Source organism: Leptodactylus fuscus, chromosome 5 (genome assembly GCF_031893055.1).
Source record: "Leptodactylus fuscus isolate aLepFus1 chromosome 5, aLepFus1.hap2, whole genome shotgun sequence".
Taxonomy (NCBI): Eukaryota; Metazoa; Chordata; class Amphibia; order Anura; family Leptodactylidae; genus Leptodactylus; species Leptodactylus fuscus.
Genome location: NC_134269.1, coordinates 144361503 through 144378520, shown reverse-complemented (window position 1 = coordinate 144378520; position 17018 = coordinate 144361503). Strand labels below are relative to the sequence as shown.

At 38.7% G+C, this 17018-nt stretch overlaps 1 protein-coding gene across 1 annotated transcript in view; it reads left to right on the top strand.

Moving 5' to 3' along the window:
- Positions 1 to 17018, top strand: part of LGR5 (leucine rich repeat containing G protein-coupled receptor 5) — a 117806-nt gene that overhangs the window by 86380 nt on the left and 14408 nt on the right. Inside the window, exons 5-11 of the mRNA XM_075274414.1 lie at positions 2020 to 2235; positions 4254 to 4325; positions 7884 to 7952; positions 9589 to 9660; positions 11961 to 12032; positions 13819 to 13887; positions 13985 to 14056. Of these exons, the coding sequence (XP_075130515.1) occupies positions 2020 to 2235; positions 4254 to 4325; positions 7884 to 7952; positions 9589 to 9660; positions 11961 to 12032; positions 13819 to 13887; positions 13985 to 14056 (642 nt within the window). The remainder of the gene's footprint in view (positions 1 to 2019; positions 2236 to 4253; positions 4326 to 7883; positions 7953 to 9588; positions 9661 to 11960; positions 12033 to 13818; positions 13888 to 13984; positions 14057 to 17018) is intronic.

The following is a 17018-nucleotide window of genomic DNA, read 5'->3' as shown; positions in this document are numbered from 1 at the left end:
AGCTTAATGAAAAGATCTTGTTTTGTAGTGGTAAGACATTAGAGGAGGCAACTGTGCTTTCTAATATGTGAATGCACGTAGCAATATAGTCGGTTTCTAATCATCTGGAATACACATGACCACATCAATTCCATAGTAAAAGATTTCTAGAATTACAATGGGGTTGTACAGTCAATTCAATTTTTTAAAGGCCCATAAAGGTGAAAAATAAATTAAGTCCTACTCCCCTATTACTGATGCCCCCCCCCCCTTAAAAAATGACTGTTCATAGCCGAACACACTCCCATATATAGTTAAACATTTCCTGTTAAAATGAAATTCAATACACTCCAGTAATCTGAGCAAAATAAAATGAGTTATAGATTGTTCCATCACGTGTCACTTACCTGTATCATACCTAGCTGTCATACCTAGTATACACATGTGTTCTTTAGAACACTCTGCCACCCAAAACGTGTCCGAAAAAGAAAAATGTAATTGAAAAAAGTTTATAGAAAACAGGCATGTGACCAGTAAAAAGAGCATTATTATGTATAAGCCTGCAATGTGTTTCCTTCTCTAATGTCTCAATGACTGGTAAGTTTCAGCTAATTATTGGCTAATTGGCTGCTTTTGTGTGAAAGGTCCCAAGTCCAGGTCAGAAGTCACTAGTGCTGTGCTGTGTGAAAGGAGGGCATGTAGGAAGGTCTTATGGAAACAAATTGCTTTGTGTAAAACTGAATAGGAGGTCAGTAAAGTGTCACAGAATGACCCTTCTGACTTCTGTGTTGTGCTAGATCAGAACTTTTCTTAAATAAGAAAAAAAGCTCACAAAGTATTTAGGACTTTTTAGTCTTTTCCTACAAAGAAGAGTGCCTCAATAAAGAAAAGGTCTTTGGAAAGTTGTGATTTGTAATTGCTCCATGACTATAGCTAAACATTGTCAAAGGAGTTTGGTCAGATCACGTGTCAGATTACCAGGTAAAATGGCAGCAAATATTAACACCCAAGACACAGCAATTTTCCATCTTGTGTTTTTTACTCCCGGCCTTCCTCGAGCTGTAACTTTTAGTTTTCTGATCACAGTTCTATGAAGGCTTATTTTTTGTGGGGCAAACTGTACCTCATAATGACACCATTTAGTATTCTGTACAATGTACTGGGAAGGCAGGAAAAAAAACAGAGAATGTGGTAGAATTGGAAAAAACCAAACAATTGTGCCGTTTTCTTACAGGTTTAAGTTTTATGCCTTTCAACGTGTGTTAAAATGATATGTTATCCATATTTTGTGGGTCAGTGTGATTACGGCAATATCAAATTTATATTGTTTTTAATGCTTTAATACTTTTAGGCTAAGGCCCCACAGGACGATATGCAGCCGTAAAGCGCTTTGGGAAAACCCCTGGCAGGAACGCATCACGGTTCTTTCCGCAGCCCTTTGAACAGAAAGTTCACAGAGTTTTCCTCCGCAGAGTTTCCCATTATAGCTATGGGAAAGCCGTTGTTTTGAAAATCACAGCCTATCCGCGCTGCGGTTTTTACCGCAAAGTGGCCATGGGATTCACATGACTCCCATCCACTTTGCAGTTACTGTATAACGCTGCGATTTTTCAGGGAAATTGCGGCGTTTCAGGCCTTACAAACATTTATTTGAGTTAACATATTGTGACATCTGTAATTTTTTCATATTTCCATGTACGGTGCTGCGCAATGCGTCTTCTTTATGGTTTTTTTATGACATTTAAATCACTTCTTATTCCATTTTTTGGGAGAGAATATTATTTAGGATCACCATTTTGAAATCAAACTCAGGAGTAGTAGAAGCGCAGAAGTATATACCTGTCCATTATATTGTATTTTCATTGTTTAGGATCCAGCCCTGACCTTGGTTTTAAAATAGAGTTGCAAAATAGTGACTGGCTCTACAATGTGTGAAAATGGTCTAAAGGTAACAGCAGTGTGAACTATATTGATAATCTGCAGTGATAACATAAATCTAATATTATTAAATGATATGTTATGCTTTTTTTCTCCCTCTAGGCGACTGGATGCAAACCATATCAGCTATGTGCCCCCAAACTGCTTTAATGGTCTAAATTTACTTCGTCACCTGTGGTTGGATGACAATTCTCTGAGTGAAATTCCAGTTAGGGCCCTGGAAAGTTTACCAGCTCTTCAGGCTATGACACTGGCATTAAACAAGATTCACCATATACCAGATCATGCTTTCAAGAATCTCTCCAGCCTTGTGGTCTTGTGAGTATTTATGGGAGGATTCAGGGTCTATTTTACTCTTGTACCCTAAGGCTCAGCCCCAACGTAGCGATCTACAGCCAAAAGTAATGCGGGGAAAAAAGCACTGGAAACACATCACAGTTGATGATTAAGTAAAATAAAGGTGCTGGCCCTGAAAACAAAACATTTTAAGCCCCTTGCACATGACCGTGTGATAGGTCAGTGTGATATCTGGGTTTTTCCAGATAGCACACTGACCCATTCATCTCTGTGGGCCCGTGCACATGACCGTGAACTACACAGTCCATGTGTGGGCCGACCGACTGAGCCTCAAAACTCAGGACAGGTCCTATTCCTGTCCGGTTTTGAGGTCGTGCTTCCCCGGCTCCTATTCATTGAATGGGGCCATGGAAGCAAGGGCAGTGCACGGCGGAACACAGATGGCATTCGTGTGCCATTCATTCATTTGTGTGCAACCCACTTAACACCTATCTACAAGATAGTTAAGAAATGTAAAATCACTGGGAGTCTGGACTCTATGATCCCTACAGATTGCAAGAACAGCAAACCCATACCTCTATCAATTCATTGAACAAATGGGAATGGCGTTCCTGTAGCCCCATTGCTCCATTTAATTAGGGAATATATTTTTGCATCCCAGCAGTCGGACCCCCAGCAATCATTCACTTACCATCTATCTTGCGGATCAATATTAAATGTTTTTCATTGGCCAACGCTTTACCCGAATATTCCTAAGGAACTATTAAGGTTAGGAGAAACTAATAAATATTCATACACATCACAATATTTGAATAGAAAAAATTGGCTATGGAGATCACCGTGGACAATGCTGTATACTTTTCGAGGTGCACGATCAGCTTCCTGGACTACGAAGCATGGACGTGAATATTGACAAGTAGAGAGAGATCGGCATCACTCCCAGGAATTTTTCTTTAAAATGTAACTGGGAGTGATATCTATCTATCTCTACTTGTCGATATTCACATCACAATATTTGTACAAAAACATAGGAAAGAAATATTTTTGGGACAGATATTTATTAATGAAGTCATTAGGCATGTTGCATGTAACATACAGTATATAGAATTCTTGTGAATTCTATATTGTATATCTGTGGACCTAAAAACAGACATTTTCAACCAAATCATGATCCTGTCCAGCAGTAGAGTGTGACAGATGTATACTACAATGAGCCATCTTGTTTGAAACTTTGTAAGTTTGCACATTATCCTGCTGCATTTTAATACACCTTTCAGGAAATTGTATGCCAGCAGGAATTTCCATTTCTCTTTGGCGGAAATATTTCCCCAAGTAAAATGTGCCGCAGGCAGACATTACATTGTTTTTTTTTTAGTTGCTGGAGCCTCATGAGACACATAAGAACATTTTGGTTATTAACATCGAGTTACAAAGTTTCTTCCACAGGTCTAAAGTTATTGAGTTTTTTTTCTTTTTTACACCAGAGTGTAATAAGTTTCTAATAATGTAAGCTGAATTTTAAAAACAGACCCAATTTTATAGGTTGATGATAAATTTTATATTGCAGCAAAGCTAATGTTGTCATAGTGTAGTAATGTGCCTGACATACGTCAAAGGTTGCACCTTTTGAGACTATTGTCCGGTATGTCACAATCTCATTTCATAATAGTACGTGTGTGCTGTACTTTGTTTTATTATACTGGTTGGACTTTACATACCGTATTTGTATGGCGAAATAAAAACTGGTTGTGGTTTACATATTTGTATGGCAGAATAAGAAGGTACATAGAAGGTGCAAGACAGAACATCCTCACTTCAACTTCTTCTTTTTCTCTACAACAGCTGCCAATCTTTTAGAAGGAGGAAAGTGAAAGCCTCAGGAGCATGCCCTCCAATAAATTCTTTGGCAGTGCTTGACTTGTATACAATAAGTGCATGGTTGAAAACACGTTTCTTTAGAAGCCTTCATTGAAGACGTTTGCATAGGTTCACTGTGCGCAGCATGCTATCCTGACTGTGCTTTTAATGTTCCCCTGCAGACATCTCCATAACAATAGGATCGACTCCCTGGGAAAGAAATGCTTTGACGGGCTCCACAGTCTGGAGACTTTGTGAGTTGACCTCTTATTTGTTTCAGTCCTTTCACTGTTTTCATTGATATTCTAAAAAGAATAAAAATAGCTCAAAAGCCAAACATGCTTTTTGGCTTGCCTAATTGCCAAGTGTTTAGTGCAATTGTTCATATGATGACTGTATAAAACAAATCCTGTATCTAGTAACAATGCCTTGGAAATATGCCTTCTGTACCATTTGTGAGCTATTGCTAATGTTAAAGGAGACCTATGAGTAGTTTAAAGGGGTTGTCCAGTTTCAGCAAGTGAATGTCATTGTTTGTATAATGGAAAGTTAGACAAGTCTCCAATATAATTACTGTATCAATTATTCACGGTTTTCTAGATCTCTGCTGGCTGCCATTCTTTTTAATTTCAATGGATAAGAATCATGTGATGAACTGTCCATGGTCATGTGATGAACAGTGCATGGTCATGTGATGAACTGTCCATGATCATGTGATGAACAGTCCATGGTCATGTGATGAGCACATAGGTGCACCTGTGTGTCTATCACATGACCATGGACTGATTTCCATCCCCTGAAAGTAAACAAAAGGTGAAAGTAAACAAAAGCAGAGATCTAGAAAACTGTGAGGAATTGATACAGTAATTATACTGGAAAATGTCTAACTTTCCATTATACAAACAATAACATTTATTTGCTGCTATGTGGCAACCCCTTTAAGTATAAGGTCTACTGTACAGCTGCTATATTTCATTATTCATATTTGAATTTATTGTCTTCACTCTTAAAGAGCACCTTCCCTATCTCCAACAACTTCAACTCATTTCATCATTTAATAGGCACCGCTCCACTGATTTTGGCACAGTTGGATTTTTTTCCCACCATTCCCAAGCAATAGGTACTGCTGGTTTGAGTGTAATTATAATCTTTACTATCTGTTGAATGGTCCCTTTCTTTTTGCCCCCAGCCTAGGACTGCCAACCTGACAGTGAAGAGCATAATTTTGATGAAAGTATGAGAAATATTTGCTCGGGAATGGTGAGGATTAGAAATAAAAATTGCAGATGTACCAAAATCAGTGGAGTGGTGACCATAGAAGGATGCATTTAGATGGAGTTAGTGGGGGTGTTCGCAAAGTCTTCTTTAAACCGACTCTACACATAAAGTTAAAGGGACAGAAGGGGTTGATATTAACACCCATTATAGGAAATTTGCTTTATAGAAATTTATCCCAATGTGTTACAGAATAAAACAAGCATTACTCTACAAGGCGATGGTTTTATGCATCCTTCCCTTGCAGATGACAAGGCAGTATCAACTTTGGGCTTAATGGCATTGCCTGTAGGGAAGGGGGAATCTTTCCAGGTTCATGATGCCCATTGTGGACACTAATGAGATTAGTTGGAGAACAATCCTGCCCTGTTCCTTATAGCAGCTATAGGTGCCGCCTTTATTTTACATAACGTTTCCACTTTATATCAGCTTTTATGTAATCTAAGGAACAATAACAGTAAAAGCTGAAGGAAACAACTATTCCATTTAGCTTTGATCCTGTTTCCTGCTGAAATGGTTTTATGATCATGTGAAATGACGACGTGTAATGATTAGCGATTACCTTGTAATAGGCGGGATAAGGAATATAGTGCTTGGCGAGATAGTGACTGTACGCAGGTGAGTGGTTTATAGGGCTAGCAGACATTTCTCTGCTCCAATCTGAACTAGGTAAGGTGGAAGTGGAACTCACTTCATGTCTCCTGAAATAATTGGACTGTCTTTAACTCTGAAGTGGCACCAGCCAGCTTAGAAAGGCTTAAACAAAGTACATATTTTTTGTTTTTTTGGCAGCACATTCTCAGCGGTAGCGCTTTCTTTTACAAGGATTATGCACATAAAAGCCTCTCTCAGACTCTGAAAAGTGATTTTTTAACTGTGTTTATAATAACATAGCTTTTAAATCCAGAGATGAAGTGTAGTTTCCTCCCTAGTAAATAATATAGTGATAAAAAGAAGATTGCAGATTCTAGGGCAAGACCTTTCATTTAGCTGCTCGCTGCACCACACAGGCTTGAAATGTGAGCATGAAAACATCACATGTAAAAAATACAACCAAGTGGAGAGCAGGACCTAACTCTTACTGTACCATGAAAATCAGCATGCCATTAACTCCTTACTACCAGCTGCATACCTACTGTATGATCATAGCAATATTGTGGTCAGAAGAATGGACACTTTAATAATATTAATGTAATATTATATTATAAAAATATAGAATAATTGTACAGTGCTGCGGAATATGTTAACGCTATATAAATAAAATTTATTATTATTATATTATTATTATTATTATTATTATTATTATTATTATTATTATTATTTAGGAGCTACTTAAAGGAGCTCTAGCATTTTTAGATAAACATAGCTTTTGGAGAGGCTATTTCACACATATCTTTAGTATGTAAATTGCCTCAGTAGAATTTGAATAAGTCCGTTTTTATTCATATGCTAATGAGCTTCAAATGTGCATCGGAAGTATCTGTGTGCACTGTCTGCTCTGTGTATGCACAGGAGAGGCTGCTGTGCTGATGACTCATCTATGATGTGCATACACAGAGCAGACAGTGCACACAGACACTTCCTATGCACGTTTGAAGCTCATTAGCATATGAATAAAAAAGGACTTATTCAAAATCTACTGCGGCAATTTACATACTAAAGATATGTGTGAAATAGCCTCGCCGGCTTTAGATTACATAAAAGCTGATATAAAGGTAGGTGTGGAATAGCCTTTCTAAAGGCTATGCAAGGATGTGCTTATCTATAAATGACATTTCCCAATGATAGAGCCCCTTTAAACGCATCATAAACACATTGTAAAATGCTTCACTACCTTGCAGACAACTGTGGTGTGGGTCAGTGTGCTACCCATGTATTTCATGACATTCTTTTCTATGGGCCCGTACACACAACCATGATTTTCAGTCTCGTGTGCAGGCCAATGTCCGGGCCGCATTACATAGGACAGGTCCTGTTCCTGTCCTATTTTGCTGCCCGTGCTTCCATGGCTCCTATTCATTTAATCTAAGGAGCTGTGAAAGCACAACCTGTGCACGGGCAGCACACGGGACAAAAAAAACTAGTCATCTTGGACATACTTCTTAGGATGTGTTGAGACAAGAGAAAGGACTCATCTGTATGGTGAACCTGAAAATCTGTCACAGGAAATTTGAGGAAATTCTCAAAGAGGTGGCCTTTGGGAGAGGTTTCTCAGTAGTGTGTGGACATTGATGATTTAGAAACTGTCAGATGACATAAAAGAAGTGTTGTCATGATGATACTGTGTATCGATATCTTGGACTAGTGTTACAGTAGTGACGTTTTCCATATAATTTTATTTGCAGTTTACTTAGTATCCGAATATAATTGTATGGTAGAACTTATAAAGAAAGAAAACATAAGTTTCTGTGTGGGATTATTTAGCATTTCCAGACGGTACAAGCTCCAGTGTTTGATCAGCTATGTGGAAATGTTTGCATCAATGCGCCCTCTGCTGGGATTATTTGTGTCAAGGTGTTTTTTCTCTTCCATTTTAGAGATCTGAACTACAACAATCTAGATGAGTTTCCTGCAGCTATCAAAACCCTTAGGAACCTTAAAGAATTGTAAGTCATTGTACAATATTTACAGCATGTGTTACAGCTATATTCTATATTGCAGCTACAATAACATTTTCTCAAATGATAATATTGTCTAATTTCAATCAGAAATATGAAGGTGGACATATACATGCTATAGGCCCTGGACATATACATGCTATAGGCCCCTGTAGAAATGGGGCCCATGTCAGATTAGTCATAACTACACAGGAATGTGGTCACCACCGGTGCTGCACTGTTATACAAAATAGGATGAAGTCAGCTACTACCACAAGTGTTTAAGCTACACCTAAGGCTAGGGCTACACAGCAACAACAAAAAAGTGGGCGCAGAAGTTATAAGAGAAAAATTTCAATGTATCTCTATGGTCTCATATTGTGACAAAAGTCATCATTCGATTGCAATGCAACAGCCACAAAAAATCCAAACCTACTGGATATTGGTTATAAGTTGCAACCATCTTTTTTAGCATAGACTTCAAAGAAAGTCACTTGAATGCAAACTAAGCTGCAGTGGTTCAGCTACTACACAGAGAACAGGGTTGCCAGGTGTCAAAACCTCTTCAATCTAATATTCATGTCCTATATTTATCTATATTTATAGCTCAAAAAAAGCCTGGGGCCCCACATAGCATAAACACCAGGTTTTATAGTACCTGCAAAGTAGATGGGATTCTGGCTAATCCCATTCACAAATTGCAGAAAGATATCTGCAGCTATAAATGCGAAATGCTGCGATTTCAAAAACTGTTGTTTTTTTGTAAGTTATACCTATGGAAACGCAGGCATTTTGCGGATAGGTATAATAGGGATAGAAAGTTTGCAGAAGAAAACTTTGTTGACTTTCTATGAAAAGTGCTGCGGAAAAAAAACACAATGCACTTCCGCCATGTTTTTTTTCTGCATTGCTTTTTGGCTGCAGCTCGGTACATGGGGCTTTTGCCTCATGATGGTCTTGACTGGACTGGACTTTGTTAATCCCTATTTACTGCTAGGGTATTTGAAATATAATACACCAAACAACCCCAGAAATAACAACAGAGCACATCTATACAACAATTACATAAATCTGAAAGTTTGTGGATACAAGTATGGAAATATTAATACATGAAGCAATGTTTGCATCATCCTTAGGGGGCATTCACACCAGCGTCGGCGTCTGACAGCTAGTGTCCGATGCTAATGTCTGCGCAAGATTTTAGCATCGGACACTAGCTGCATCCGTTACAATGTGCATTATTTTAAATGGGATATCATGTAGTGTCCTTTACTGTCCATGCCTGTCCTTAACTGTCCATTTACAAAGATGTCTGATTTTTCAAGCGGACAGCTAAATCGTACATGTAGGATTTAGCTGTCCGCTTGAAAAATCGGACATCTTTGTAAATGGACACTTAAGGACACACACAGACACTAAAGGACACTGCATGATATCCTATGTAAAATAATGCAAATTGTAACGGACGCAGCTAGTGTCTGATATTAAAATCTTGCGTGGACATTCGCATCAGACACTAGCTGTCGGACACCGATGCTATTGTGATCCCAGCTTACTGAATTTTTCCTATCCATACTGGTGGTTACCTAATATCATTGGCTACAGATATGATTAGATGTTCTAAGATTATTCTTTGATCTTGTAGGGGATTCCATAGCAATAATATCAAGTCTATTCCTGAACATGCATTCATCGGGAACCCTTCACTTATTACTATGTAAGTGGACATTGCTTATATTGCTTATCTTATGTCGAAATGTAATATATATTTATTGTTCATCTTGTGATTATTATTAGAGATGAGCGAGTAGTGAAATATTTGAGATTCGATATTCGTTTCAAGTAGACCCTCAACATTCGACTGCTCAATCGAATATCGAATCCCATTACAGTCTATGGGAAAATTGCTCGTTTCAGGGGAAACCACTATTCGACTAAAGGAGAGTCACCAAGACCGCGAGTAGCAGGAGGAGAGTGTTTAGGAGGAGCGCTGTGCAGTTAAAGCACACGGATCCCATAGACTATAACGGGTCCGTACGCTTTAACTGCACAGCGCTTGCAGTTGCACTGATATTTTTTTCAGGGGAGTCCTCCTGTGGACTCATTCCGGACGGCAGGCAAGCGCTAATGTGAACTGGCCCTTACTCGTCCTGCAGAACCAGCATTGAATGGTCAAATGCTATACACTGTATAACATTAGGAAAATCAACGCTGGTTCTGCAGCAGGCTCGTCCTTGCTAATCGGGAAAGCTGGCAGCTTGCGGTTATGCAGGAGCAGACTTTTTCTCATAGGAATGCATTGACCAGCATTGATTGGCCAAATGCTATACAGTGTACAGCATTCGGCCAATCAACACTGATTCTGCCGGAGGCTCGTCTGTGACGAGACGGATTCTAAAATCGGACCACAATGGAGACTGCTGTGGATCGATCTTAGACTCCGCCTCCTCACAGACAAGCGTCCGGCAGAACCAGCGTTGATTGGCCGAATGCTGTAAACTGTATAGCATTCGGCCAATCAAAGCTGGTCAATGCATTCCTATGAGAAAAAGTCAACTCCCGCATGACCGCAAGCTGCCAGCTCTCCCGACTACCAAAGACGAGCCTGCTGCAGAACCAGCATTGATTTGCTGTATGCTATACACTGTATAGCATTCGGCCAATCAATGCTGGTTCTGAATCGAATCTTTACTGCAAATAGGAGTAGTATTTGAACGAGTACGAGCATTTCGAATACCATAGTATTCTATTGAATACCTACTGGATCGAATACTACTCGCTCATCTCTAATTATTATATTAGTTCCTCAATGACTAACTAGCTTCTGTCTAGTATTGTTACTAAGATATATATATATATATATATATATATATATATATATATATATATATATATATATTATATTTAAAAATGTATACCACAATCTATACTAACAATTAAAAAAAACAATTAAGAATTAATAATGTAATATAATTTGGTAAATGTTTATATGTACCAATGTAACGTTAACTTTTGAGGTGCCCTGCACAATAATGTTACGAGAATAATAATAATATTGCTAACAATAACTACTATTTATTAGAGCTCAGGAATATGTGACAAGGTATTAAAATATCAAAGCAACACCTAAAGGATTCAAAGGAACATGTAGAACATGAAGTCATTTAACTAGCTGTCATTTCCACATGGGGCCGACCAAAATGTGATTAATGTAAAACAAAATAGGAAATAAAATTGACATTTTCCAGCTCAGTCTAATCACATTAGATACAGGCTTTGTGCTGCACATGGATTGTACTCAGGCGATTGTTTCAGAACGTAAGGGCGAGTTAAAAAAAAAAAAAAATTCACCACAGTGTGGCTGTATAATCCTATAACCAAAACCACATTCCACACTGGAATGATTAGGCAATTGAGCAAGACATAAAACAGTTCACAATACTGGTAAATCAAAGAAGACAATTGTAATTCAGATGCTGAGCAGCACACAATGTTAAAAAGCACAACCCCAAGGGTCAGAACACCCAAATTATAAAATTTAACCCCTTTGGTAACACCAAAAATGGTAGCCAACACTTTTCAAACTAATATTGTGGGTATTATTCATGTGTATAATGAATAATATATGGTATAAACTACATTACAGTTTGTTTCAGTGTATTACAATTTTTTCTTCCATAAATATTACTGAAAAAAACAACAGCAGGACTTGTCTTACTATCATCGTCTAGTGGATATATATATATATATATATATATATATATATATATATATATATATTTTATTTTTTTTTTTGCAAAAGTCTATGCGCCCTGTATCAATACATTTTAAAACACATGCAAAGAGATGGGAATGACCGAGGCTGACTGGTTACAAATGCAAATTCTGGAATAACATCATACATCTTAAAATGTTATCTTTGTATTATATTTTAACAGCCTGTGTTTTAATTGTTGGGTTTTTATTTTTTGGTTGATTTTTTAATGTCTATGCTGCTTTTTATTGGGTTTCTTGCAGTCACTTCTACGACAATCCTATTCAACATGTTGGGAGATCTGCATTTCAGCACTTGCCGGAGCTCCGGACTCTGTAAGCTGTTAGGATGTTATATAAATCATTCACAATAGCTCAAGTCTGTCACAAACAAAAATGTTATCATGGAGGCCTCTTCACGCAGCCAGAGTAACTGTGTAGAGAACTACGGAATAATGATTTCTTACTGGACACTCCAAAAAAATCTTTATTTTGCTCCAAATGTCAAACTCACTCAGTCACATTGATAGAATATTCTGCCAGATTCTCAAGAGTATTTATATGTCCGTCCATGACATACTTTTATGTTTCTGCTAGTCTGTTTTATGTCCAAATTCACAGCCTTGTCACAGTGCATGATGGAAGACAAAAACAGCCATGTTCTTCACTTGTGTAACATGTTCTGCGAGCCTTACAAATGTGATAAAAAAGGATTCAGTGTTTTCAGGCTAAATGTATCTTACATATTATGTGACAACAGCAAACTGTAAAGACACACAGAGGAAATCTATTAAAGCTTTTTAAGTTTATTTGTTAGATAAAATTGCAACATGAGTTTGTGATCAATTTCCATACACACATCTAGTAACTACTGTATATACTCCAGATAGATGGACATTTCCTTCTCTCTTATAAATAGAAGACTGCCAAGGAAGCCATCCACATATATCAAGGGTATCTCTGTCCAACCTACTGGTAGAAGAGGGGTATACCAATACATACTACCCTGATGGAGGTCATGAGGAAAGTTGGCCTATGTTGGTTGAAAATAACATTATGGATACCTTTTATAAGGGTTCATTCACAAGGAGTATTTTGGCACAGATTCTGACGCGGAATCCACATCAGAATCCATGCGGAAAAAAAGCCTCCCATTGAGTTCAATGGGTTCCATTTTCTGCGCCAGAAAACTCCATATGAATGCCCCATTAAGTATACCCCTCAGGCTTTTCCTGGCTTATAAACATAGTGTACATAGAGCCCAGGACAAGGAAATTGGGCCATAGATGTATACTAATATTGCTGCTTATTATTATTATTATTGTTATTATTATTGTTATTAATAAACTATTACGCTGCAAATTCTGTGACATTTCATATCCTGCAGTTTATTTGTGTATGGTAAACAGTTGTGAACTCTTAGGCCTGGTTCACATCTGCGTTTGGTATTCCGGTTGAGGAATCCACATGGGGACCCCCCAAACAGAATGCCAAATGCATTTTCAAGCAGTGAGCACTGAAAGCAAATGGACCCCACAGAGTATAATGGGGTCCGTGTGTTCTCCGCGTGGTGTCTATACGAGTCATGCAGAGAGGAAAGTAGTTCAGGAAGTACTTTCCTGTCCACATGACTCATGTGGAGATCGCGCGGGAAAACACACAGACCCCATTATAGTCTATGGGGTCTGTGTGCTTTCACTGCTCACTGATTGTCAATGCGTTTGGTATTCCGTTCAGGGGTCCCCATGCAGACTCCCCGAACAGAATACCGAACACAGATGTGAACCAGACCTTAGTAATGGTATGGTCAAAACACTAATTTTTCTTTATTGTGAATTATAAATATACAAATTTCCATAAGGAATATAATTGTTTCCATCATACATGATATCTTACATCCCCCTAACAGGAACACCTAAAAGAATACATTCTTCCCTATATGTTCCCAATGGGATTACTTGGGTTTGCTTTGTGTACAACTAAACAGAAACCTCATCTTTTTGGCCCTAACTTGTTGAATGTGTCCATTTGTTCATTATGCTTGTGAAATGCTCATATCGCATTGATCTTCAAAGTTGTTTTATGATCTACCACCACCTTAAATCATATCTATTACTTATAGGATCCTCAATGGAGCTTCTCAAATTACTGAGTTTCCTGACTTAACCGGAACCACAAGCCTGGAAAGTCTGTAAGTCTTTATCATCTGGCCATGCGATTCTTATATGGCTGGTATGTAATATTAATAAAAGCTCTGTACTGATCGCAATATCATGATATTTCCACAGAACCTTGACAGGGGCACAACTGGTCAGTCTCCCAGGTATAATGTGTGATCAGCTGCCGAACCTTCAGATCCTGTAAGTGTTACTTTATGGCTATCCGGTAATATTCACACTTTGGCCTGTATTAGTAAATCAATTCCTCTATGGGAATAATTCTCTTACCACAATTAAAGTACACATCCTCCCCATCTCAAGTAACTGTTGTTTTATTCAGGGGAAAATGTGCCTGAAGTTGAGATAAAAAGTAATGTAAGCACTTTCAAGCGATTATTAAAATATATGCAGTAACCAGCCATTAGAGGAGTATTATTTGCTACCAATAAAAACAATAAATCATATGAATCAAAGTATAGTTTGCCATGAATGTGACACTTGGTTTGATCTGAGCGCTGCGTTTGGCAGTTCATGCTGGGAGTGCAGTACTCTTATGGGAGAGGGAGAATCAGATTTCAGGGCAGATTATCTGTGTGCTTTAGGAAGGAATTTAACAGTTTTTAGCGTACTGGAATAGCTGCCCTACATTAAATCCTTAGCCCAGCTCGGTGCATGCAATGTCTTAGCAGAGGGAGGGGGATTGTTTTATGGAATTTGTCTGTGCTTGTTAAGATACGGTTCAAAGGTAGTGAATGGTCCAAGAAATATTGAGAGCAGCCATGAAAAAACACAGTTTGTTCTGTCTTTACAGCAATTAGAAAAGAAAAAAAAACTTAGCGCAGAACACAGAGCCCCGAACTGCTCATTTACCCAACTCATATTGTGTGTGTGCAAAGCTCTTTGTGTATGAAAATCACTGACTGCCACAGTGTTCACTGCCCACCATAAAGCATCTCTTCTGTACACCATGCTATCCTGAGCTCTGCTATTCACAATCCGCAATTAAAATTCATTCAAGACAAAGCTTCCCAGCTGCAGACTGCAGAGGAATCTGGACACCCCCTGTCACCCAATATGTTCTCCCAGGCTTATGACATGAAACTTGGCTGGCACTGCAACCTGTCGCCATAGCTTAACTCTAGTCTTGGATGCTATCTACCCCAACATCAATAGCAATAGCATAAATCCTGCTTGTATCTGCGCAAGGATAGAAACTTGGAGGATCAGTCAAAGCCCTGTAGAATCTGGAACCTGGATGTATAAAGTAACCTGCATATATCATTATGTACAAATGACATTTGATAAGGATTAGACATGCATGACTTAACTTCAGACTCCCAGAGTGCCGATTTATTTTGTCTTTAACCTACACGGAAAAAAAATTGATAATTTATGACAGCAGCTATTAGATCATTGTGAATACATGTGGTGTTCCTTCGCTTGGCATTTGGTGTATTAACACTGATTACAATTTATTGCTTTATTACTAGTGTGACTGTTGTAAAACTTTCCACAAATATGCCGTACACATTTGTGTTTTAAAGAGGAAAAATTATATTTATAGACCTGTTGTGTTTTCGGTCTGTAACGCCTGTATGTGTGCAAAGACTGAGATCCAAGTTCAGTGTTCCAAAGAGACAAAAAACTGTCTTGCAGAAACATTAAGCACATTTGTGATGTACTGAAAGCCAAAAATGTGGAGCATTTACAAGAATAAAATTATTAGGCGCAGATCTTTATTATATTTATTACAATCATTATTATACTCCCTCTATTATTAGTTTGGAGACACAGCATTACACTATGGATGGAAGTTTGTTTGTTTTGTGGAAGTTTATTTCTCTAAACACATGGGTTCCCTTGTACAAAAGTATGTGTCTGGATTAATGTGCAGCAAGAGTTCCTCCTTCTTATGCTCATCCAGCACCCAGATGTCAAGTTTTATAGAAATAGATCTAAGTGTTGTTCTTTTCTGTAACTAGATAAAAGAAGAATAAAACCCTGTATTCACTAAATATAAATAGTAATTGTTGGCTCTATATAAAGATTATTATTATTATTATTATTATTATTATTATTATGGCTACACCCAATGTCAACTATAGAGGACATCTAATGTTAGGGGTCCTGGCTCAGGTTGCAGCCCCCAAAATAACAGATTATTACTATTATTATTATTGTTTATTTATATAGCACCATTAATTCCATGGTGCTTTACATTTGGGGGTTTACATACAATACACAAAATATACAGGTAGATATAATACTGACAGTGACCGACTGGCACGGTGGGGTACAGGGTCCTGCCCGCGAGGGCTTACAATCTATGGGGGAAGGAGATAGAGACAGAAGGAGAGGGGGAGACTGTACAGATGGTGGTGTGGTGATAGTGTTATTGGAGGTTGTAGGCCTTCCTGAATAGGTGAGTCTTCAGGGCCTTCTTGAAGCCTGTGATTGTGGGGGTCAGTCTTATGTGTCGTGGTAAGGAGTTCCAGAGTATGGGAGATGCACGGGAGAAATCTTGGAGATGGTTGTGTGAGGAGCGGATGAGAGCAGAGCGGAGTAGGAGGTTGTTGGAGGATCTGAGGTTACGTGTGGGCAGGTAATAAGAGATTAGTTCAGAGATATATGGAGGGGACAGGTTGTGGATCGCTTTGAATGTTAATAGCTGGGACTCAATTCGCTGGGCTATAGGTAGCCAGTGGAGGGACTGGCAGAGGGGAGCAGCCGATGAAGATGGGGGGGGGGAGAGGTATAATAAGTGAGCAGTACAGTTTAAGGTGGACTGGAGGGGGGCGAGGTAGTTTGCTGGGAGTCCATGGAGAAGGGTGTTGCAGTAGTCTAAGCAGGAGATTATAAGGGCCTGGACAAGCATCTTGGTAGTTTCAGGGGTGAGGAAGGAGCAGATTCAATGGATGTTCTTGAGCTGGAGTAGGCAGGAGGTGTTGAGGGTTTGAACGTGTGACTTGAAGGATAGGTCGGAGTCCAGGGTAACCCCAAGACATCGCGCCTGTGGGACTGGGGAAAGTGGGGTTCCGTTAACTTTGATAGATGGGTCAGGTGGAGGGGCCATACGGGGTGGGGCGAAGATGATGAAGTCCGTTTTCTCCATGTTCAGTTTGAGAAATATTATTCACTTTACCACTCTGGTGGTCCAAGGACC